At 36.9% G+C, this 24616-nt stretch overlaps 1 protein-coding gene across 3 annotated transcripts in view; it reads left to right on the top strand.

The window, feature by feature from the left end:
- The window catches only part of NOX4 (NADPH oxidase 4), a 145228-nt gene that overhangs the window by 85740 nt on the left and 34872 nt on the right, over nucleotides 1-24616 (top strand). For all 3 annotated transcript variants that reach the window (XM_027083632.1, XM_027083633.1, XM_027083634.1), the window contains one exon: nucleotides 20329-20410. In XM_027083632.1, coding sequence (XP_026939433.1) covers nucleotides 20329-20410 — 82 coding nt within the window. The remainder of the gene's footprint in view (nucleotides 1-20328; nucleotides 20411-24616) is intronic.

The raw sequence follows: 24616 nt of genomic DNA, 5'->3' as shown, positions 1-24616 counted from the left end.
AAGTCTACATTTGAATGATTAGCTATTTTGTTCTAATATATACTACCTAGTGTTTTCCAACCCAAGGGTTTTGTGTGTGTGTGTGTGTGTGTGTGTGTGTGTGTTTTGTTTGTTTGCTTTGTTGTTTCAAAAATAATACTGAGTTTAGGGAGAAGGAGGAAAAGGGGATACTTCTGAGCACTGTAGAAAACAGATCAAAAAAAAACCAAACCGGTCAAACTTTTTTGGTGAAGGGGGAGGTGTATCATCATTTTGAGATACCTCGCCTCAGTGGTGGTTCTATCTTCTGCCATATGGGCCTGGTTTATGGGTTCTGGTAGCCTCACCTACACCCTATATCCCACTAGCTTGTATGGATGGTAGTAGCTTCCTGCTACTCTTTGGATTTCTCCCCTATCTTTAATATAGCCTCCCAATTCTTACCTCACCTGAGTTCCTTACAGCAAATTCCTTTCAATTAAATCATATAGAGCCCTTCCTGGTTTTGGCTGGACCCAGACTTAGAAGGTCAGCAAATCCTCTCTGAACAAAGCATTGAATCACTGAGAGGAGTGGTATATGGGAAAGGTAAGAGAAAGTGTAGAAGTCCTGAAGGCGTCAAATGTTTACGTTCAAGGACCAGTAAGAAGTGCAGTGTTGCTGGAACTGAGTAAGTGGAAATGTTATAGGGAATAAAGTCTGAGAAATACCCGTGGACCAGATATGATAGGCATTTGCAGACTTCAATTTTATTATAAATGTTATGGAGAACCATTGGAGGATTTTGATTAGGGGATGACTCATATTTTAAAATGGTAATTCTGGCAGCTATGTAGAGAATATGTTGGGTGAGTCAAGAGTGGAAATCAGGAGATAAGTTGAGAAGCTCTTGCTGATGTCTAGACAAGAGGAAATGCTGGTTACGCATAGGGTGATAGAGACTAAGTCTTGAAAAGTGGATGTATTTTGAAGGTGTATCTGACAGGTTCTGCGGATGCATTGCAGGTGGAGTGTAAAAAAGTTAGGAATCAAAGATAACTCCAAGGTTTTTAGTTTCAGTAAGTAAGTGGACAGTGTTGCTGCTTATTGAGATATAGAACACTGTGGCATATGGGGGGACAAGAGTAGACATTCAAATTTCAGTTTTGTACATTTTAAATTTGAGAGGTCTAAACTAGAGATCTAAACTTGGGAATCATTAGTATCTTCATGGATTTAAATCCTTGAAGCTGGACAGGATTTAGGTGTTTTTCCAACTCCTTGTTTTATAACATTTTATATGCCCACTTTACATTCTTAAAATTCAATTTACAGGTATTATATACACAAATGATTTATAAAAAATCAATATATCTTAGTATAAAGGAGCTATGTAAATAATTTATAGTAAATGATTTACATTCAATATTTAAATTCTTAAGCATGACTACACTAGAAGTCATAAGAAATAGGTGACTTGTACCCGCACACAGAATCATCATGAATAAAACAGTTCTAAATGCAGGCTCCCAATGCAAGTCAAATACTGTGAGCCCCAGTTCTCTTATGATGTGCTTTTCCAAAATGGTGAACATCTTTTGGTTAAGTTCTAGACACAATAGAGTACAATAATATTTAGTTTACAGGGTAGATGCAATCCCAGAAATTCCAGTGCATATTTAAATCATGCAAAAACTTCGCATTTTTCATGTACATGAATGTCCAGAAAGTCATTTAAAAAGCATATGGGGAGTGAGACAATTTCTTGTTGCACAGTATTCTCCACAAATTGCAGGATGTCTGCTGTCTCTGACCCCTACTCTCTAACCATCAGTAACTTCTCATCATCATTGTGAGACCAAATTGCCTCCACAAGCTCTCAAAAGTCCCCCTAAGAGGTGGTATTCTTCCATCAAGAGTAACTAGTTTGGGCTTCCCTGGTGGCGCAGTGGTTAAGAATCCACCTGCCAATGCAGGAGACACGGGTTCAAGCCCTGGTCTGGGAAGATCCCACTTGCCGCGGAGCAACTAAGCCCGCGTGCCACAACTACTGAGCCCATGCGCCACATCTGCTGAAGCCTGCGCACTCTAGAGCCCGTGCTCTGCAACAAGAGAAGCCACCGCAATGAGAAGCCCGTGCACCACAACAAAGAGTAGCCCCTGCTCGCGGCAACTAGAGAAAGCCCGCGCACAGCAACGAAAACCCAACACAGCCAAAATAATAAATAAATAAACAAAAATAATAAATAAAATAAATTCATTAATTTTTAGAAAAAGAGCAGCTAGTTTAAGAAATGTGTATAGTTAGAGAAGAAATCTAATGCAGGACTGAGTCCTGAGGCATTTCAACACATAGAGCTCAGCAAAGGTGACTAAGAAGGAGTGGCCACTGAGGTAAAAATGAGGAATGGACCAGCTGAAACAGGCTGCTGAAAATCGGAGTAAAATGAAGGCTGAATTAATGACCTTAGGAATCATGTTTTTAGTGGAGTGCTGGGAACAGAAGCCTGATTGAGGTGGGTTCAAGAGATACTAATAGTAGGAGAAGAACTGGAGATGGTAAGTATAGACAAATCCAGTGTGCTGGGGCCAGCTCCTGTGAGCTCACTGGGTTATAGGGTGCTTATTTTCCAACTCTGTGTTCACTGAAGTCAAGTTTGATAGCTTTAAATCATCCACAATGTGAGTATTCATTCCATAGAAATTGAAAAACACCATAAGGTAGGGATTAAAAACATTTGTTAAAGACCTGTCTATTAAATATTTGCCAAAATATCTCTGGACAAATTCTAAGGAGTTGGGATATAAAATGAAGTAAAGAAATAGGGCAGTAGTTGAAGGGGTGGAGGATATAGGGACAAGGCACATATGAGTTTAGAGTACATATAAAATAAATATATATATGTATTTTATATATACACTTATATATTTAATGTGAACTATTATGTTTATATATGTCTAAGGACAATATGAATAATAAGATTAAAGTAGAGATGGAAACATTGATAATGCTGGAGAGATAGAGGTTATAATTATAGGAGCAAAGCCCATGAGGGTCTCCTAATGGGTTTCAGAAGGACTAGATTACAATGTACAAGTGGAGGCGTTGACCTCAGGTAAGGCAGCTGGGCAGTTCATGCTTTATAGGAAGACAAGAGAAGATGGTTATAGAGCATGGCTACTGATTGGTTGGTGGACTTGGAGTGAGAGGAATGGGAGTTCTCGTCTGATTCCTTCTGTTGTTTTCTTTTTTGAAATAAATTTATTTAGTTAGTTAGTTTTGGCTGCGTTGGGTCTTAGTTGCTGTGTGCGGACTTTCTCTTATTGAGGCGAGCAAGGGCTGCTCTTCATTGTGGTGCACAGGCTTCTCATTGCGGTGGCTTCTCTTGTTGCAGAGCACGGGCTCTAGGTGCGCAGGCTTCAGTAGTTGTGGCTCGCGGGCTCTAGAGCGCAGGCTCAGTAGTTGTGGCATGTGGGCTCAGTAGTTGTGGCTCATGGGCTCTAGAATGCAGGCTCAGTAGTTGTGGCGCACGGGCTTAGTTGCTCCACAGCATGTGGGATCTTCCCAGACCAGGGTTCAAACCCGTGTCCCCTGTTTTGGCAGGCGGATTCTTAACCACTGTGCCATCAGGAAAGTCCCTCTTTCTGTGTTCTTAGTGAAATAAATAGTAAGGTTTTCACTGAGAATGAGGAAGGAGGGAAGTACTTTGAATTTTGAGGAGAAGGAAGAAAGTGTAATGTATCATTTTAAATAGTAAATTCATGAGTGAAGCATGATGCCCTTTCTGAGTTGTGCCAAGAGTCCTACTGAGATATGTGGTCCAAAATTTAAAGTGATAGAAGTCAGTATAATTGTGAGTTTTTTCCTAGCATGGCCCACTTCTTCAGATTAGCTATTGAGCAGGTGGGGAGTTGGATTTAACCAGCATTGGTCCACTCCTGATTAAATTCACTATAGTTGTCACTTCCAATCTATTCTCTGCACTGTAACCATAGAAACTTCAAAGCATGAATCCAATTAAATCACTGCTTTTGCCTCAAACACATTAATAGCTTTCCATTGCTCATTGGATAAAGCAAAAAATCCTTACAGTGGCCTAGAAAAGCATCCCTGCTTGGACCCTGACCTACTCTTATCTTGATTCAATTTTTTTCTTCTCTGCACAAGAGCACCTTGGCTTTTCTGCTCTTTTGTTTCCCTTGTTACCTCCCACCATATATATATCATGATCCATATACCCGTAATACTCTCCACCACTTCTTCCCACCCCTACCCGCTTAGGTACCTAGCATCTTTAAATCATAGCCCGGGAGCCACTTCATCTGAGAAGCCTTCTAGACACCTCAATTTGGGGTGCTGTTTCTTATATGCTGCCATCACTGTATTTCTGGTTTTGAGAGCACTTATCTCCATTAGTAACTATATATTCAAAGTGTGATCATTGGTGTAACAAGTTTTCTTCGATACACTATAAGCATTATCATGATAGAGGCCTGTATCTCTTTTTGCTCACCGTTGTACTCAAGGGTCCATTTAAATGGTTGTTCCTAATAAATGTAAATATTTGTTAAGTGAAGAGAGGAAGGGAGGGAGAGAGGAAGGAAGGAAGGAAGGAAGGAAGGGGAGAAGGCAGGTAGGCAAGCAAGAAGGTGTATCCTCTGCTTTGTGAAAAATCACCAGTAAGTGGGGCAGGGTTCAGATACATAATGTCATGCTGTGTTCACCAAAATGGAGGATGCAGATGCATGGGGAGGGAGATTTGGGAGGCTTTCTGGGCCAAAGTGAGTGTAATGGAAAAATAGGACTTGTCTAGAGTGGGAGATTTTTCCAGGGAGAAAAATAGCTTGAATAATAGCACAGAGGGGTGAAGTATCATGGAAAGTCAGGAAAATGTCATGCTGTTGGAAGGCAGGCTGGGACCATATCCAGAGGTCATGTTATGGAGGAGCTTGTAGGAATTACTAAGAAACTTGGTCTTTTTTCCTAAAGATGTTGGTGAAAAACTGAAGGGTTTAAAACAGGAACTGAAATCAAATTTGTACTTTATATGGGTCCCCCTGCTGTTTTTTTGTACAGATTGGAAAAGAGAAAGACCAGGTTAGAAACAAAGACACCAAATTAAAGGACTGTCATAGCATCAAGGAAGCTGAGGAGATAAAAAGTTCTGTGGAGGGAATGATCTATGGTGACCAAAGAAGTAGGACTGAACAATAACTGTGAGAGGGCATCCCTGCTAACTTGATAAAAACCACCTTTTTGGGAAAATGCAGAGAAGAGGTTTGAGGATGGTAGAAGTTGCTGTGAATTACTGAGTAAAGTGGAGACCAGTAAGTAGAGAGAGTTAGTATACAAAGAGAAGCACATAGCAAATGGTCCTATTTCTAAATTCTTCCTATTTCTAAATTGCCTCGGAACTCTGATAGGGATTGAATTTATATTGATCTGTCCTTTAATTAGCGGGGGGTGTTGAGTAACAAATACATATGCAATTACTTGTGTATCTATCTAGGTAAATAGATAGATACCTGTTTACCTAGGGCAGGGTGAGGATTAACATGTTATGTCCTAAAGTATGTTTTATTTGTATAATGAAACACTATAACTCTAGCGCCATGTAAGTCTATGTGGAAATCACTGAGGACCATTAATTAGCTAATATAATGGAATTTAACATAACTCATTTGCTATCATAATATAATAAATCATTCAATAAATATGAGCTGTGGTTAAATTGCCTATTTCGTAGTCTCAGAATTCAAGGAAATTTTTCTGTCAGGGAAATGAGAAATTTGTATTACCGTATAAATGCCCATCTTTCTCAGGAGAGAGGATAAATTGTTTTCCCCTTGGTTTCTTGGTTTATGTACATGAAATCTATGCTGTCATTTTTTAGTAGGTGATAGTTCACTTATAAAGCCACAGAAAATATAGCGATTGCTTAGTAAGTGATTGGAATCCACTCCTCATTAAGTTTTATTCTAGTTCAGTTATCTTACAACACCAGAGATAGGGAAAATACAGAAATTGGGGATTTTTATCCAATAAAGAGTTTTACTTCTTATTTTTGAAAATAAGCAAATTATATAATTTCTGGACCTGGAAGTAGAATTATTATAGCAAAGTGGTTTTTTTGCATGGATTGTTACGTTTTTATTCTGAACTGTTTGTTCCTAAGTTTGGATTCTCTGTTACCTACTATTTTCTGCTTGATTTACTATATAATATTAAGGAAAATAAGAATAGTGATGGACTTCCCTGGTGGTCCAGTGATTAAGACTCCGTGCTTCCACTGCAGGGGGCACAGGTTCAATCCCTGGTCAGGGAACTAAGATCCCACATGCCGCACAGCCAAAAAAAAAAAAAAAAAGAATAGTGAGGAATGTTATTGGTAACGTAATTTCTTAAGCAATGTCAAAAATATGACAATAATGTACTGGATGGTCAAGAAAGAATAGGTTATTTTGCCAAGCTAATCGGTGGTAAGGGACTAAATAATTCCAAAGCCAAAAAGACAAGGATTCTGTGCCATTATCATTATCATGAGGAACATTTTTAAATACTCATTTGTTTGACCCGATTGCTAAGCACTTTATAAAGGAAGCTAAAAATGAATATAGTTCCTGTATTCTAAACAAATTGTAATTTTTAAAGCAAAATTATAACTTAATGGATTATAATCACACAGACAGTGTTCTTTAGGGTCATCCAAATGAACACACCTAAGACATTAAGTATGTTAATCCCAAAGGAATATACTTATCTTCCATGGATTCAAAGGCAATCAAGTAAGGGAACTTTGGGAATAGAGTCTAGTAAAAATGCTATTGCTCTTATTATGATTTTTGAACTTTAACAGAGGAGGAGGGTGGGATTTCATAAACAAATATAAATAGAATGGGAAAACTAAACTCTTCCATGAAATGAGATTTTGAGAAAATTTGGAGGTGACAAATTGTGGACATGGAATGCTAGGGAACACCAAGAAATGTACTTTGGATAGATAATAAAGTGAAAAGGTAAAATGGTCTGTCATAGAGTGATGAAGAGCTTAAAAATAGAAGGCAATCTTATTTTTTGTTGGCACTGTATTGAGAAACTACTAAAATGTCTTGGGATGTGGCTACCCACATAGCTAGAAGGAAGGGAAAGCCAAGAAGGTCCACATAGAAATCTCTGCGTATCCCAATATTTTCAATGACAATATCTAGCAGAAAGTTATGCCTCTGATTGGAGCAAATAAGAAAATACATTTTAAGAGTTAGACTGTCCTTCAGGAATAGTTGAGTGATTTGTCATCCTTTCTTCGCCCAGCCCCTTCTTCTTATTTGTGATGTATTCCTCTGACATTACAATTTCACAATAATAGTGAAAACCTTTTGTTGCTGCTAGCATGGTTGACTATTCAGTGGTAGTTTGGAATATCGTGTCCTTGCGGGTTGAGATATAGTACTCAACCATACAGACTTCCAGAGTTTGCAGAGAACATAGTAGAAAAGACAACCAAGGTTAAGATGCAAACTCAATAGAAATGAGAATTTATCTTTTTTTTTAGGCCTGGGAATCAATTTACATAAATAAATATTCCTATTCTTGTTTCTTCCACAGAGCAGAAACAGAGGCAATATTTTTCAAATCATCCTTTAAAAAGAAGTTCTTAATTGTATTTATTATTTATTTATTTGAGGTCTTGGCCTGTATGATGTAAACTTCTAACAAGAAATTTCCTAAGCCTATCAAAGGCATCCATTTGGTGTTCACTATTTTTCCATATTAAGAGGAAGTCACAGAGGAAAAAGAAATGATATAACTTCAGTGAGAACTGAGAATCAAGTGATGTAAAGAAAATTAAAGATTTTTTTTAAAGAATAGAAAAGTTGAAAGGGACTTGCAGTTTTTCTAGATATAAAGGCAAAATATTTAAAACTCTTAATTCTTCCCAAAATAATTTACAGCCTTAATATAATTTCAATTAAAATCAGAACTCAAGATCAAAAATAATATTATTTGAAGAAAACTTCAAATATTATTTGAAGAAAAATAATATATTTTTTTTACTTTTTCAACCACATTTACTGGCTCACATGAATATCTGAAAACAAATCCATCTGTCTTCCCTTTTTGTCTCCTTGGCACAATTACCCTTAGTTCTTAAAAAACAACATAAATATAAACATAAACATAAATATTCAGAAGGGGAAAATAAATTTATAAGGTGAAAGACGTCAATAAATAACCAAATATGTCAACCACTGGAAGGACTATTTTTTTTTTTTAAGATTAAGCCACTGATTTGCAACTTTTATTAAAATAAATTTAACCTCTAAACACAAGATAATTGATACCTTGATCTCAACTCAAGTTTTGACAGCACTTGAAGTTTTACATAAACAAACTGCATAAGAAAACAATTAAAAATGAGTAACAAGAAAATCTAGAAAAATTTGAATAACAAGATAGGACTGGCTCTATTTAAACATGTTATAAAGTGAAATGAATTTTACAAACAAACTAAGAATTTACAAGGCTAAATAATATGCCTAGGAACATGAAGCTATTAAGTGGATGAGCTGAGATTTGAACTCAGGCTCATATAATGCTAAAGGATGTGCTATTTTATAATTTACTACACTGCCTCCTATAAAGTTCAAGAAGTTTAAGCACTGTGGCACTAGAGCAAATGTGACAAGAAATATATTAACAAAGGAAAATAGCCTAGAAGCAGACCCTTTGATACATGAAAATATATATCATATGATAAAGGAAGGTCTGTAAGTCAATATGAAGTGTTAGTTTGTAAATAGTTAAAGCATTTGGCACTTAACTATTTAAAAACATTAAATCTTTACTTCAGATGACCAAAAATTACTTCCAGATAGGTTAAGTACTTTAACATAAAAATGTTAATCTGTAAAGGCATCAGAAGAAAATATAGAAATTAAACTCTCCATATGAAAGATCATTCTATTGTGGAAGAATTCACAGAGAAAAGTAAGTAGATTTAACTACATAAAAATTTTAAAATCATGCCAAAAACTAAAAGGAAATTGAACAAAAAAAAATTTATAGTAAATACACACTAAAACCTTCAATATATAAACAGCTTGTTTAGTTCAATAAGAAATAAGCTGCAAAAAGAAATGAATAAACTATGTGAACAGAGTAGATCATAATACTATTAAAATAAATGTTAATTAGAATCACTGCAATACCATATTTCATCTATCAATTAACAAAGATTTTCTTTATTAATAATAATAATCTATTGCTGGTGAGGATGCAAAATACTGACATTTTCTCTCATGGATAGATAATTAGAGTTCTTTAAGAGGATTTAACTTATTCTGCCTTAGGAAATCAGAAAATTTATGTGGGCATGATGAGGTGCATTTGAGCTGGAACACAGAGGTTAAAGTAGGAACTTTCTATGCAGAAAAGGGCACTGTTGGAAGAAAGAACACATTGCCATAAAAGGCATGATGTCGTAGCAAACAATAAGATGTTAATGCAGCTGAGCTTAGAATTCATAGTTAGAAATATTAGGAGATAAGGCTGCAGAGGTATGTAGGAGCCAGTTGTTTAAAGAATATTCAACACCCAGATAAACAAATTAGACTTCATTGTATAGTCCACAGGAGATTAAGAATCTCTGCTCCAGTACCTAACCTTATTATGCTGAAAATAAAAACAAAGGTTATCACTGGTAAGCATAGTTTGTGAAGGCCTCTTCAAGGAATGGGAATCTTAGTTGGTCCTGAAATCTTGGACAGGATTTGGTTAAAAGAAGGACAAGCAGTCCTGGCATCGGGAATGCACATGCAATAAAAAAGCCAGAGAGATGGGGGGACTCAAATTTATCCAATGAAACAACCTAATGAAGGAAGTGAATTCATATATTTGCTTGTTGCTCTTCCCTAATCCATCATTTCATAGGCTTGGTCTTTGACCAGGAGGTCCTGTATTTAAGAACAGAGAAGATTCCCACTGCCAGGTTGGTTTTGATAGGTTTTAAAGGACCATGTATTTCATGCCAGTAATTTTGTTTGCCCAGGGTTTTAGGTTAGAACTTCATAAAAACATTAAAAAACCCTCCAGTTTCTTTGGATAAAATTGCCTATTCCTCCTTGAATATGCACCCAGGGGGTACTGAGTTTGTGCAGAAAGCAGGGACTGAATTAGTATCAAGCTGAGCCTTGATCACTTTGAGGTGTTTCCTTTGTTGAATGCCAACGTTGTCAAAAAAGTGCATTTGCTGTGACAAATGAAAAGAAAACATTCTCCTTAAGAGGTAGATTGTGGAAAGCTTAGTAGCAATAATATGTGCAACTGAAAATGCCTCTGTTACTTGCTTTCACCTTCCTTAAACCTCTGTTCTTTTTTTTTCACCCTGTCAATTTTTGTATTTAGCTTCGGTGGAAATAGAACTCATATTTTATAAGAAAGCCAGTTACAGACATTGATTCATTGATGTATTTAGAGGCCAACAAGTCTGTTTGCAGTTCTTTCAAAAGCTGATTTTTTTGATTTTTTTTAAAATAGTATGTTTAACAAGTAGGAACTAGAATAATGAATATTAAAGGAATAGACTTTTATCACTGGGCTTGCTCTGAAAATAAAAGCATCCATTAAATAGTTTTTCTTTGTGTAATACTGCATGGCCTACCTCCAGAACTTACACTGTTAAAAGTACCAGGTGTGAAGGCACACAGATTGTATATGACCTTGCTGCATTTTTCTCTTATTATGTAATCCTTAGGCAAGAAGAAAATAAGAGAGGGGGGAGGCCAGGAAAGGAAGTACAGTATTTTCTCTCCCAAGAATGAGGCAATATAATGCAGTGGAAAGAACACTTGACTGTGAGTTTTGGGGGTTTGTTTTTGTTTCTGTTTTTGTTTTCTTTTTAAATCTCTTTGCCTCTTGCTAGCCATATGGCCCTGGGCCAGTCAGTCAGGCAGTGTGGTTTTTAGTTTCCTCACCTACAACCTGTTGCATTGATATAATTTTCTCATTCACCAGCTCATTGCTGATGTAAGGCTGTATAATTCTTTTCAGAGAAATATATCCTAAAATGTGGATAATTTAATTCCACATAGGGTAGGAATGATAACAGATAAATTGAGGGATAGTTGAGAAAATCTCACAGGGAATATTGTGGAGGATAAGTGCCAAATATGGGATTTTTATGTTTGTTTTCTATCTAGCACCTATTAGTGTTCGTATTCATTTATTAGCTCTGGTTGTATATATTGTGCTCTATGTTCTTATCTTCTGAGTTACAAGTATGGACTTGTTTTTTCCTCCCTTGGATAAGACAAGTATAAGATTCTGTTTTTTTGTATTCCTTTGATATTGGTCTTAATATTTGTGGAAAAGGTAGTTTTATATAACCAGAGCATGCAGCTGATTGTTTTTTTCTTCTAAAATCGCAGTCCATTTCCATTTGAATTTTATCAACAGAAGATTTGTCTATATCTTTAATAGGAAAATATTCTTGCTCTGCAGCTAGATTTTCTGATTTATCTAAAATAGTATTAATTTGAATGCCTTTGATGTTGCTTTGAAAGCAATATTTTAAATAGCAACTATTGTTATTCAATACTGAGTTACCATGGTAATAAAGAACATTTACTTGATCTGAACTTTTCAGAAAAGGAAAATTTATACTCCGTATCTTTCTAGTTGGTTTGGATATACTTCTCTGTAAGTTTGCCCTTTAATTCTCATTTTTTGAAGTAATTTGTTTCTTCTAAGATTAGTGTGCATATTTCTTTTCCTAAGGAAAATAAAACACCAAATTTTGACAAACCATTAATTTCTTTGAATCCCTAGGAAAACAGCTTTTCTTTCCCTCTTTAAGTAATGTTGTAATTACATTCTAAATTCTTTTTCAAGTAGATAGGGGGAGGAAAACTTTTTCCTTCTTCCCTTCTAGATTCTTTGGCTGGCCTAATAATTAAATTGACCTTAGCCAGATTAACAAGAAAAAAAAATTTAATTTCGTATATATGGGAACCCCAAAGAGATGTGGCTTCTTGCCAGTTAGGCAATTGAGGCTTATGTGCCATGCTGAGCTAAGGAGAAGCAGGTAGGGGTCTTCAAAGGGGAGGAAGACAATTCACAGGAAGATGGGAAGAGCAAATGTTTGGTAAATAAATGTTTCCCACGCCATGCAGGTAAGTCTTTCTGATGTAAAAAGTTATGGCTGGTAATACTTCTCTTCCTGGTAAGGCCCGTTATCTAAATTCTTTTAGGTAGTTAAGGGGGAGGTAAGAAGCTCTTCTTGCATCTGTTGGGCCTTGATTGTCTTTAGCTTGGAATAATCCACATGCCAAAGTGGCACCTTCTGGGGCAGCCTGCCCTGAGCCCCATCATGGCTGTAATTGCATTGCAGTTCTTTTGTTGTCCTGGCATTTCCTTGTGATAAACAGGGCTGCCCTTGAGAATTACAATTTGTTTTGTTCATAGTGTGTGACAAATAATAGGTACTTAATGGAAGTTTGTTGAGTGAGTGAATAAATGAATAAAGGATGCTTTAACTGATTATATAGAAGACAGCAAAAATGCTAGCAAAATTATTCATTTCATCTAACGTCATGGATAAGAAGAACTTCTTTTTGGTTTATTTCACTTTTTTATAAAACCTCTCTGCCTCTTTTGCTTTTTATTACCGATGTATCCAGGCAAAGCTGGTGGCTCTATTCTTCCGGACTGTTAGAGTACAGGTTTATCACTTATTTATTTGCAGTGTACATCTCTTTTGATAACACATATGCCTTCCTTACTAGACTCTTAGTTTATTGAGGACCTAACTTGGTGCCTTATTTTTAGTACATGATCATAAAGATTTGCTGAAAAAAATTTTTTCAAATATGCAAATTTTGTTTGTATATTTAAGTAGTACTTCCTAAATATTATGGGAAATATTAATTTGTACCGTCTCTTTTAAGCAGCATGTGTGTGTGCATGCATGCATGCTGTTTCTGCATCAGTGTTATGTCTTCCTCAGGAGGTAGAGGAGTGGATAGTGTTACAAAAGCTGTACTGTAGGGAGTGTAAATGACAAGTGCCCTTGAAGGCGTGTGTGTGTGTGTGTGTGTGTGATAGTATACACATCTATCTTTTTAAAAATGATTACTCTTATATAAGTTCTCTTTAAAATACAAACAAGATACAGATAAAATAAAAATTAATGCCTTTTAAACTTCCATCTCAAATCCTTAACCATATTTATTCTTAACTCTTCGGTATATATGCTTATAGACGTCTTAGATATATTGTAGATGAAGTTATCCAATACCTTAGAGAGATTGGAAAGCTGAAGAGAACTTATTATATATGATGGCTATCAACCCCTTAACTAAACGCTCATGAACGATTCTTTCACTACAGCTTTGAGAAATACATTGGTGATAGGCATTCTAGAACACTTGAAAAGCTCTGTGGTGACAGTTTGCAGGCTGAGAATGACAAACGAGAGAGGCTATCATTGGGCTGCTTGAACTCAGTGGAGATGATGAGGTCTCTGAGAGGCAGGGGTTACAAGGCAGCACTTAACTGATAAACTCAAGCTGGGTGTGGTTACCATTATGGGCAGCATGTCCAGAGCAGTGATCAGAATGGATTGACCTGTTGAGATCTTTGGTGTTGACTGACCATGGTGTCCTTAGGACTCAAGTAGAAGGACAGCCTAGTAAAGTCTTACTTGATTTGTACAAATGAAAAGAAAACTCAAAGATTGGCAAACAGAGGCATAACCTGAATCATCTCAGTAGAGAGTCACAGCCCTTCATCCAATTCCTAGATCTGAGTCAGTTCATAGATTGTGAACACCTTTAATAAAGGGATGGTTAAGTCCCTTTGAGAAAAAACCCTTCTACATGTCAAAAATTAAACTATTAAATGATCCTCTTACCCTGTAGCCATTTGGCAGGGTGGCTGTGCATGGGTGAAAGTAATATTCAACTTTGGGGGAACTAAACATTGACTCTAAGGTGACACCATTTTCTTAGGAACCAAAACCTTACTACAGTAGACCAGTAACTTCTTATAGGAAGTTAATAGTTTTGGCTTTACTCTGTATCACCATAGGCCCAGTGGGTCTTTGAATCCACCTTAATTCCAGAATGCATGAATTGAATAAATACACTTAGCCACTGTCAGAATCCCCTTATCAATATAATCTCCTTTTTTTCTCCTTTTTTCTATTTTTTTTTCATAATTTACTCTTGGTGTTTTGTACTTCTAGGTAAAAAGGAACATTTCTCATGTCTTGTTGTTAGTCTTAAATTTACCTCTTCATCCATGCCATTGTTTCTTCTTTAACTCCAATAGGTAGACCCCATTCTTTTGTACTTGTGTAAAAGCTGTCAAAGTGTATGTGTTTGAAGAGCTCGCCTCCAGTCCCTACCTCACTAACCAGAACATGGACTTGACCAGCTTATTTTCTCCTGTATAATTTCCTTTCCAAAGAAAAGGATGTCTTTGGGAACTATTGATATTATTGGGTTTTTGTGATACAGTAAATGGAGTGGGTAGAAAATGACTAGAGAAGTGAGAGAGAAGAACATTCATTGGAAGGGATTAAGTTTCATTTTTTAAAAAAAGAGCAAGACGGAGAAAGAACAGGAAGTTGAGTGTAGAAAGGAAAGTTAGGAGAGAAAAAGAAAAATGAAACAAGTACCTGTTCTTCCTAACATGAAAATACAAGCTGGAGATCCTTGGGGGATAAACTCTGCCTTGCAGTAGAGAATGTTGAGATAGACAATCAGTGGAAGGAGGGTAAGAGAGTTTAAGATGTTTGTGGACACTTCGAATATAATCTTTTCTCATTCCAACTCACCTTCCCATGAATTAATGGTCAGTTTTTGAGCAATTCTATAAAATTAGAATAGCTTTATTATCTTTTGATGAATAGCTTGGCACTATGCACAAAGACCAAGCCACCTGGATCCCAGTTATTGTCAAATTACTTTTTTTTCATGACATGGATCACCTACTGCACCTTCTACATATTTATGTGTTAAATTATCATCATTGGACCAGTCTTTTCATAAAATAATGAATAACTTTTGAAGTAGATGCTGATTCATTATCAACAGAGTTGAGTGTTTTCATGTATTCAGTGAAATTGTTATGGCTTCCAGGGTGGATGGCAAAATACAAACATTTTGTTCAAATTGCATGTTCATCACCAACTTTCTTGACAAAGACAAATAAATTTAATATTTATTTTTCTAAATGTTTGTTTATTTATAAATTATTTTATTTACTTATTTTGGCTGTGCCGGGTGTTAGTTGTGGCATGCAGGATCTTTAGTTGCGGCATGCGGACTTCTTAGTTGTGGCATGCGGACTTCTTAGTCGCAGCATGCAAACTCTTAGTTGCGACATGCACGCAGGATCTAGTTCCCTGACCAGGGATCGAACCTGGGCCCTCTGCATGGGGAGCGCGGAGTCTTACCCACTGGACCACCAGGGAAGTCCCAATATTTACTTCTAAATTAATCATTATCTTTTCTTAGCTTATTACTGTTGAAATAAGTTACTACATTTCATGATAAGGGACAAAACCACTATAATAAGAGTGTTCAGGCTACCCTATACATTAGACTGTTTAACCTCTATTTCCTATACAGTTTTCATACCAACCTAAATTATAATTTCCTACATTTCCACTGACATTGTCACCTGAAGGCTTGATGGCTGTGTGCGTCTTATGGACCTCAGCATGGGGCATGGTGCAACTGGCTAGTATACTATGTGCCCTGAAAGGCCACTTGTTTATTTTTCCCATCATCAGCCCAGATTAGATGGTATTACTTGTCCCAGGGTATGTGTGTCTGAGGGCATTTCTGAGAGCAACTCTTCTTAACAACGAGCATCTGTATTGCAGTGAAGGTGTTAGTTATGTTACCTCTGGAAAGAGCTGGAAAGGAAATGACTTATTCTGACTTAACCACACATTCATGCATCTCACCCAGTAGTAACCAAGAACACTGCAGAAGCTCTAAGTACAAAGTGGAGTTCTGTCAAACCCACCTGTTGCAGGTTGGGTTCACCAGAAACTGATTCTGAGAAGTAATTTGTGAATGTAAAATGCTTATTAGAGATCCACACCTGTGAAGGGAAGAGGAAGGCAGTGAAACTGGGTACAGGAAGAACCTGAACCACCATGTAGTCTCTATGAAGCCTCAGCCAAAGTGGCAGGAAGCTTTGGAGCAAATTTTGCCCATCAGAGTTGCCTGTGTACAGCTAAACTACCCCTGCCTTGTTCAGTCACTGGATTTGAGCTGTTCTGGGAAAGGCAATTCCCCTGCACCTAAGGCAGACTCTGATGTAACTGACAGCTGGAGGCTACCTGCTGACTGTGCTTTTTGCTTTTTCTCTTCCTTATTATTATAGTGGTAGAGAGAAGACTTTATTTTTTCTCATTCCAAGAATATATATGCATACTGTTTTTTGTTGTTATGCAAATGTTTATTGCTTTTGTTACGTTCTGCATGTTGGGGAGGATTGCAGATTGCCTATTTTCCACTAAAGGGAAAATAAAGAATTTGAGTCACAGTAAATGTACAAAACAGTTTGTTAAGATTGGAAAGAGTATTTTAGTTTTCTCATCTTTGTTTTCAAATAAATAAGTATATTGTCTCACAATTGGTTGTCCAGGGAACCCAAATTAATGTAATTGTGTGCAGCATGTCATCCAGGTCTTGTTGCCTGGGAATCCTTTTGTTGATTGAATGAGAGAAAGAAACAGTGGGTGAAAGGCTACAAAAGCTTGTGTTAATTAAGATATATCCCCTACTGGTAGAAGATTATGGTCAGACATTATCACATCATTAGTCAGCTCATCAAAATATCTCTTTGCAGAAAATCCTCTGGTTCTTTTCAGTGGCTTTAATGAAATTGTTCTAAGAAGCCCTGTGAAAGGACTGAGCTCTAGTTTTTGGATAACTGCCATTTTCTTAAGAAACAGACTTTGGGCCTACTGAGAAAGCAGATCAGCTGGTGTGACATTTTACTCTAAGAAAAGAAGAACTATTTTAAAATTTTTGCTATTTAACAGAGGAAACATCAATTTATTTTGGTCTTTTCCTTAGCATCAGATAAAGAATGGGGTGCTAATAGCTGAAATTTAGGAGACTAAAGAAGGATTAATGTAAGCATTTGAAACAATTTTTCACTTACTTGGACTTTTCTAAGGATAATTTTTATCATTTATTTTTATCCTCATAAAGAAAAAATAAGCAATCATTATACTTTTACGGGAAAAAGTTAATTATTCTCATTTAGGAATTTATACATATGGTATAAAAATGGAAAATTTAAAAAGGACAGTTTTAAGGTACTGTGTATATTTTCTGTTTGTGTATATGTGAACTTTTTTTTTTTGACAGTCGCGCTAGCTACTCAAGAGTCTTCATGTTCACTTGGTATTCCTTGCATTTATGATACCCAGATTAAAGGATGCTCCAGATGTAGGAATACTAATTATAGATTTCATAGTTTGGGTAGCTTAATAAATGATCCCTTATATGCTACTTTTGCTGTGTGTGTAGAGGGTGGGTTTTTGTTTGTTTTTTAGTCCTATCAGTATAATGTCATCTCCAGAGATTTTTTAACTTATGTTAATTTTCAGCACCCAAGGATATAACATATTTAATATAGCTGTTTGACTGAACAGTTCTTGATGTGTAAAGTTCATATTTGCTGTTGGGTTTTGCTTTTATTTTTCAAGACCCATTTTAGGAAAGGCATAAATGGGGGGCAAAAGAAGGAAAAAGAGAAACACTGCAAATCACTCATTTAATGGGATGCTACATAAATTGGGAAGTAGACTGAAAAGCATGGGTCATGGCATCAGAAAAATTTACAATGAATTTCATTCATTGAAATAATCATTAATTTTGTTGATGAAAAATAGCAGCATATGGGCTTCCCTGGTGGCGCAGTGGTTGCGAGTCCGCCTGCCGATGCAGGGGACACGGGTTCGTGCACCGGTCCGGGAAGATCCCACGTGCCGCGGAGCGGCTGGGCCCATGAGCATGAGCCTGCGCACCCGGAGCCTGTGCTCTGCAACGGGAGAGGCCACAGCAGTGAGAAGCCCATGTACCGCAAAAAAAAAAAAAAAAAAAGCAGCATATCAGTTAATAATAGAATTTAATTTTAAAAAATATGAACTCAAATTAAAGAGTAAGTGTGCCTAAAGGAGAGAAAAATAAAGTATGCTTTCTTGGACTTGTGGACTGTAGGGTACAGCCACCTCTGTTTGAATTTTCTTAGTTCCTCTCCAAGTGTATTGTAAGAACTGTCAGAGTGGTGAAAACAAAATGCAGAGTAGAGGTCAGCTAAACATCGGATTCGATCTACTTTAATGAATATGAGGATAAAATCCACATCCTGTTTCTCAGCCATACTTGTTAACCACTGTACTCACAAATGTTTAACATCTGGCTATTCAGTAGCCTGGAAAAGGGTGAGTCATCGTCAAGTGTAGATTTTCAGTATTTTGTGGAAATTGCTCACCTTTTGTTAGCGATGGATTTACTGCAGTGCAGCGTTTCAGCTTTGTACTCTGTTCTCAGCCTGATGGTGTGACTCTGTCCAGGCTAGAGTACAGGTCCCCTGGCTTTTTATGGTTGATCGATGACCAGTGGGGCTCTTCTAAAAGGCGTTCAGATTAACCTAGGCAAACAGTTTTCTGTATCCAGTAAAAATGGAAATCAGAAATAGTCTTTCAACAAATATTTATCTAACACCTTAATATGTATCAGATAGTGTTCTGCATCCTGGTGGCACAATACCCATCTACTAGGAGGAGGGGGAGGGGTGGATAGACAGATGTATATAACAGTAAAAATGTAATATGATAGATTCCATGAGAGCGTAGCACAGAGTGTACTAGGAGTACCTAGCAGGGCCATCTATTCCAGATTTGGCAGGAAGAAAGAAAGAAAGAGGAGGGATCAAGGAAGCCTTCCCTAGGGATGACTAGAGATAGTGACTATCTAATCCTAGAAATGTGGGATCAGTATTAGAGCGATAGATTACTCTATCAGTGCAGATAGCTTTTCGTTATAACTATTTCTAAGGTAGAACTGAGGATTCTTCCTTTCTCCACACTCCATTTTTCCCTTCTCTTCTTTTCTGTTTCCTGTCTCACTTCTTCCCTCCCTGTCTCTTTCTCTTCCTCTTTCTTTCCCTCCCTTTCTCCCTCTTTCCTTCATTATGAATTCATGAGTACAGAATTGTATTAATCAGATTCTTGGTTCATGACCCACTGTCATCATTGGACAATTTCTGGCTCTCATTCATTCACTGATTTATGATGCTATAATGAATACATATGACTTTATTAACAATTTCTTTCACCTGCCTTTTTGCTTTTCTCCTATTTCATCTCCTCACTCCTTCTAAAAGGTAACCATTGTCCTGAATTGTGTATATCATCCCTTTTTTCACTGGTTTTCTTTGTTTCATATATAACATACCCAAATAACACATTGCTTAGTTTTTAACTCAACAAAAAATAATATTCTTCTATATGTAATCTGCTGGTATTTTTTTCACTCAACATCATACTAGTATGATTCACTGTGTTTTTATTTGTAACTGAATTCATTGTTTCACTTCAACGAATATTCTATTGTGTGAATATACCACAAATTATCCATTCTCCTGTTCCTAGGCAATTGAGTTGTTTCCATTTATGTTGTTCTGACCAGTGCTGCTATGAATATTCTTTTTCTTCTGCCTGAGACATATTTGAAAGTTTCTGCAGAGTATATACCTAGCGAAGGAAATATTGGCTCATAGGCTATGCAAAAGTTAAACTTAAAAGATAATACGGAATTGTTTTCCAAAGCTATTGCACCAACTTGCATTTCCGCCAGAATTATATAAGAGCTTATGTTGATACAATCCTAACACTTGGTCTTGTGAGATTAATTTCTGTCAATTGAATGCCACATAATGTGAATGCTATCTTATGGTGTGTGGTTTTAATTCTCATTTCCCAGGTTACTAATGAGTTTGTGCATCTCTTGGTATATTTATTGGTCATATATGTTTCCTCTAACCTTTCAATTATAAGATTTTAGTATTAGTTTATACTAATTTTTTATTAGTATAAACTAATACTAAATACTTGTTATTTTTATATATGCAGTTGTTATGACATCTTAATTAGAAAAATATGCAGTCATTAAAGTGAAATAAAAACCTATTTTGGTAGTACATAAAATGGTGGGTAAATTTCTAATACAAGATATGCAGTCAAAATAGTTAACAAATTAAAAGAATAGGAAATAATTCTATTTTGAAATTCTTTTATGACTTTTTTCATAGCCTGTTGTTTATTTTTCTTTTGACAGAACGATTTCGAGATTTACTCCTTCCTCCATCTAGTCAAGACTCCGAGATTCTGCCCTTCATTCAATCTAGAAATTATCCCAAGTAAGCAATAGGAGTTCTCTAGGTATTGTGAAGGGGATGGGCATAATGATGGGCGAGCTTTGGGAGGGCAAAGAAAAAATTTTTCCATTTTAGCATTTCTGAAAAGGCCTGAAAAACCTAGCCTAACTAACTAGAGCATCTCCTGCACTATAATGTCTCAAGCTCTTCACAGCTAATCCCTCATCTGGTTTCCTGTTTTCTATCCTTTAAATGTAAGGATTCATTTATATATATTTTGTTGTTGTTGTTGTTGTTGTTTTTGTGGTACGCGGGCCTCTCACTGTTGTGGCCTCTCCCATTGCGGAGCACAGGCTCCGGACGTGCAGGCTCAGCGGCCATGGCTCACGGGCCCAGCCGCCCCGCGGCATGTGGGATCTTCCCGGACCGGGACATGAACCCTTGTCCCCTGCATCGGCAGGCGGACTCTCAACCACTGCGCCACCAGGAAAGCCGTATTTTTTTAACATCTTTATTGGAGTATAATTGCTTTACAATGATGTGCTAGTTTCTGCTTTATAACAAAGTGAATCAGTTATGCATATATACATATACATATATCCCCATATCTCTTCCCTCTTGTGTCTCCCTCCCTCCCACCCTCCCTATCCCACCCCTCTAGGTGGTCACAAAGCACCGAGCTGATCTCCCTGTGCTATGCCGCTGCTTCCCACTAGCTATCTATTTTACATATGGTGGTGTATATATGTCCGTGCCACTCTCTCACTTTGTCCCAGCTTACCCTTCCCCCTACCCATATCCTCAAGTCCATTTTCTAGTAGGTCTGTGTCTTTATTCCCGTCTTGCCCCTAGGTTCTTCACGACCATTTTTTTTTTTTTTTAGATTCCATGTATATGTGTTAGCATACGGTATTCGTTTTTTCTCTTTCTGACTTCACTCTGTATGACAGACTGTAAGTTCATCTGCCTCACTACAAATAACTCAATTTCGTTTCTTTTTATGGCTGACTAATATTCCATTGTATATATGTGCCACATCTTCTTTATCTGTTCATCTGTTGATGGACACTTAGGTTGCTTCCATGTCCTGGCTATTGTAAATATAGCTGCAATGAACATTGTGGTACATGACTCTTTTTGAATTATGGGTTTCTCAGAGTATACGCCCAGTAGTGGGACTGCTGGGTCATATGGTAGTTCTATTTTTAGTTTTTTTGTTTGTTTGTTTGTTTGTTTTGCGGTACGTGGGCCTCTCACTGCTGCGGTCCCTCCGGTTGCGGAGCACAGGCTCCGGACGCGCAGGCCCAGTGGCCATGGCTCACGGGCCCAGCCGCTCCGCGGCATGTGGGATCCTCCTGGACCGGGGCACGAACCCGTGTCCCCTGCATCGGCAGGCGGACTCCCAACCACTGCGCCACCAGGGAAGCCCCTATTTTTAGTTTTTTAAGGAACCTCCATACTGTTCTCCATAGTGGCTGTATCAATTTATATTCCCACCAACAGTGCAAGAGGGTTCCCTTTTCTCCACACCCCCTCCAGCATTTATTGTTTGTAGATTTTTTGATGATGGCTGTTCTGACCGGTGTGAGATGATATCTCATTGTATTTTTGATTTGCATTTCTTTAACGATTAGTGATGTTGAGCATCCTTTCATGTGTTTGTTGGCAATCTGTATATCTTCTTTGGGGAAATGTCTATTTAGGTCTTCTGCCCATGTTTGGATTGGGTCGTTTGATTTTTTGGTATTGAGCTGCAGGAGCTGCTTGTAAATTTTGGAGATTAATCCTTTGTCAGTTGCTTCATTTCCAAGTATTTTCTCCCATTCTGAGGGTTGTCTTTTGGTCCTGTTTATGGTTTCCTTTGCTGTACAGAAGCTTTGAAGTTTCATTAGGTCCCATTTGTTTATTTTTGGTTCTATTTCCATTTCTCTAGGAGGTGGGTCAAAAAGGATCTTGCTGTGATTTATGTCATAGAGTGTTCTGCCTATGTTAATAAGTGGTTTTCAAAATAACCACATGCTAGATATGATTTTAGGAATTTATTCTTCTTTAGCATCTTGATAACTCTTTCTTAAATGGGATAGACTTTTTCTTAGATGCCACAAGTGTATTAATTGGTTGAAGCAATGTGCCTCATCTTCCCAGAGAATAAGGAAGTACCAGGTTTTTATTAGGTATTCTCTTCCCTAAAAGCTGATGTACACTGGTGTCTTGATCCTTCCTGTGGAAGCTTGGAGTACCCTCTACTTTTTGAGTAACCTGACTCTCTTTACTTACTCTCTTTAGCTAGTATGCAACAGGCTAAAGAATGAATAAATTATTATCTGAAATAGAAAAAACAGTCACCAAATTAAAGAATTAGAGCTTGGTTTACACATATTTAATCAAAACTCATCATGATGCTGAATGATTCATTCTTTGATCAGTTTGGCAGTTTATTCAAGTATTTACTGAACTTCACCTGAGTTAGTTTTTTCCTGATTTCATAGCTATGATAATATTTACTTAATTCTGGTCACAAAATAAATACATAATCTGAATTATCTGTTCATTGTTTCAGATATTAATCCAGGTTTAATCGCTGGCAGTAATCTTCCAATCTCTTCCCAGTACTCACAGGGACGTACATGTGCCTGGAGAAGCCTTGCATGGGTACATTACTCATGTTCATGTTGGCAGGGAGCATGGAGGTGCCTGAAGAGCTCCATGCATGTCTATCAGTATTTTTGCCCACAGCTGCTATTTGCAGGGGCCAGTGATACTTGCTTTTCTGCCTCTTAGGCTTACTGTGTGACTGATACCGTTGTTTAAAGGAGACTTACAATGGTTTCTCAACTGGTAATCTGTCTGCAGTTGTTTCCCTAGGTTTCCTTAGCTTTACAAGTATCCTTCTTGTTCTTAGATTTCTTTTCTGATAGTGATGTGATCCATTCTAATATTTAACAGACATCATATGACAATCCTTTGTCAGTGTCTAACCCTTGGAATAGATATACTTTTTGACATCTGCAGATTAAAGAAATAAAAATCACCCATTGATTCCACACACACCGTATTACGGCCGTTCAGTGTGCAGACTCTGAAGCAGATTGCCTTCCCTGCTGACTTGGTGACCTGGGTGACCTAACCCTCTGTGCCTCAGTTCCACCTGTGTGAAAGGAGGAAGATAATAATACTTACCACTCAAGCATGATACAAAGATTAAATGAAGTAATAAAATATTTTGAATTGAGCTTGACACAGTAAATACTGCATTTTAGCTGCAGGTGTTATTTATTGCTATTCATTTAAAATTGCATCTAGAATTAACTAGATTTGCATGTTTCCAAACACCATAGGAAATAGGTTGCTCATTTATCTTGCAGGATAGCTTTTATGTCAAGATACTTTCGTCAACCCACCCTTATTAATATTTAGGGAAGTACTATTTATTCAATATTTCTAAATTACTGCGAGATGCTGATGTGAGACACCACTTAGGTGACCACTTAACATCTTTATGAGCTTCAGTTTTCTGAACTATCAAATGAAAATACGCTAATTAAAGGATTCTGGGGCTGAAAATATTTACATAAAATTCTGGATTAAATACAATTAGTTTATTTAAGTTACAGAATATTAACCATTTTCATCTTCCCATAGCTGATTTAATGTCTAGTTTGGCAGAATTTTAGGAGATGCTGGGGGACATAGAAGGGATAATATAATTCTGTTTGTGCTGTGCCTAGGCAGTGTTGAGTTGGTCCAGGAAAGAGCATAGGAGCAAAAACTCTGTGTATGTAAACAATGCCCACTTAAAGAATGTTGCGGTAGAAGAGAAAGTTGTGGTAGGGCCAATTAGTAAATACAGGTGGGCAGGGAATCTGTGTGTCTAGACCTAATTTAAACTAATTTTGTATTCATGGTTTTTAATACTCTCATTTTTTCTCTCATTTATATTCATTCTCAGATATACTCTCATTTATTCATTATTGAAGATAACTAATAGTCAAGGAATTTGTAATTTTGTGACACACAAAGATTTCTAGAAAGCTGAAAGTTTAATCAAACCGTTAGTATTTGTTGCTTTTATTCACAATGCCGTATACCTATTTATATTAAGATTTGTTTTTTAGTAATTGTTTGAGAGTTTAATTTATTTGTATGTCGCTAAAATTTCAGCAGCTAGATCTGCTTTATAGTAAATGACATTATGTTTTTATATTAATAAACATAGAATTGGCCGCTGAATTCTACCAGATAAGTTTT

Source organism: Aethalodelphis obliquidens, unplaced genomic scaffold, assembly GCF_003676395.1.
Source record: "Aethalodelphis obliquidens isolate GAN/ISIS:26980383/991018 unplaced genomic scaffold, ASM367639v1 scaffold50, whole genome shotgun sequence".
Lineage (NCBI taxonomy): Eukaryota > Metazoa > Chordata > Mammalia > Artiodactyla > Delphinidae > Aethalodelphis > Aethalodelphis obliquidens.
The sequence above is the reverse complement of the archived record's forward strand: the minus strand, read 5'-3'. Positions and strand labels throughout refer to the sequence as shown.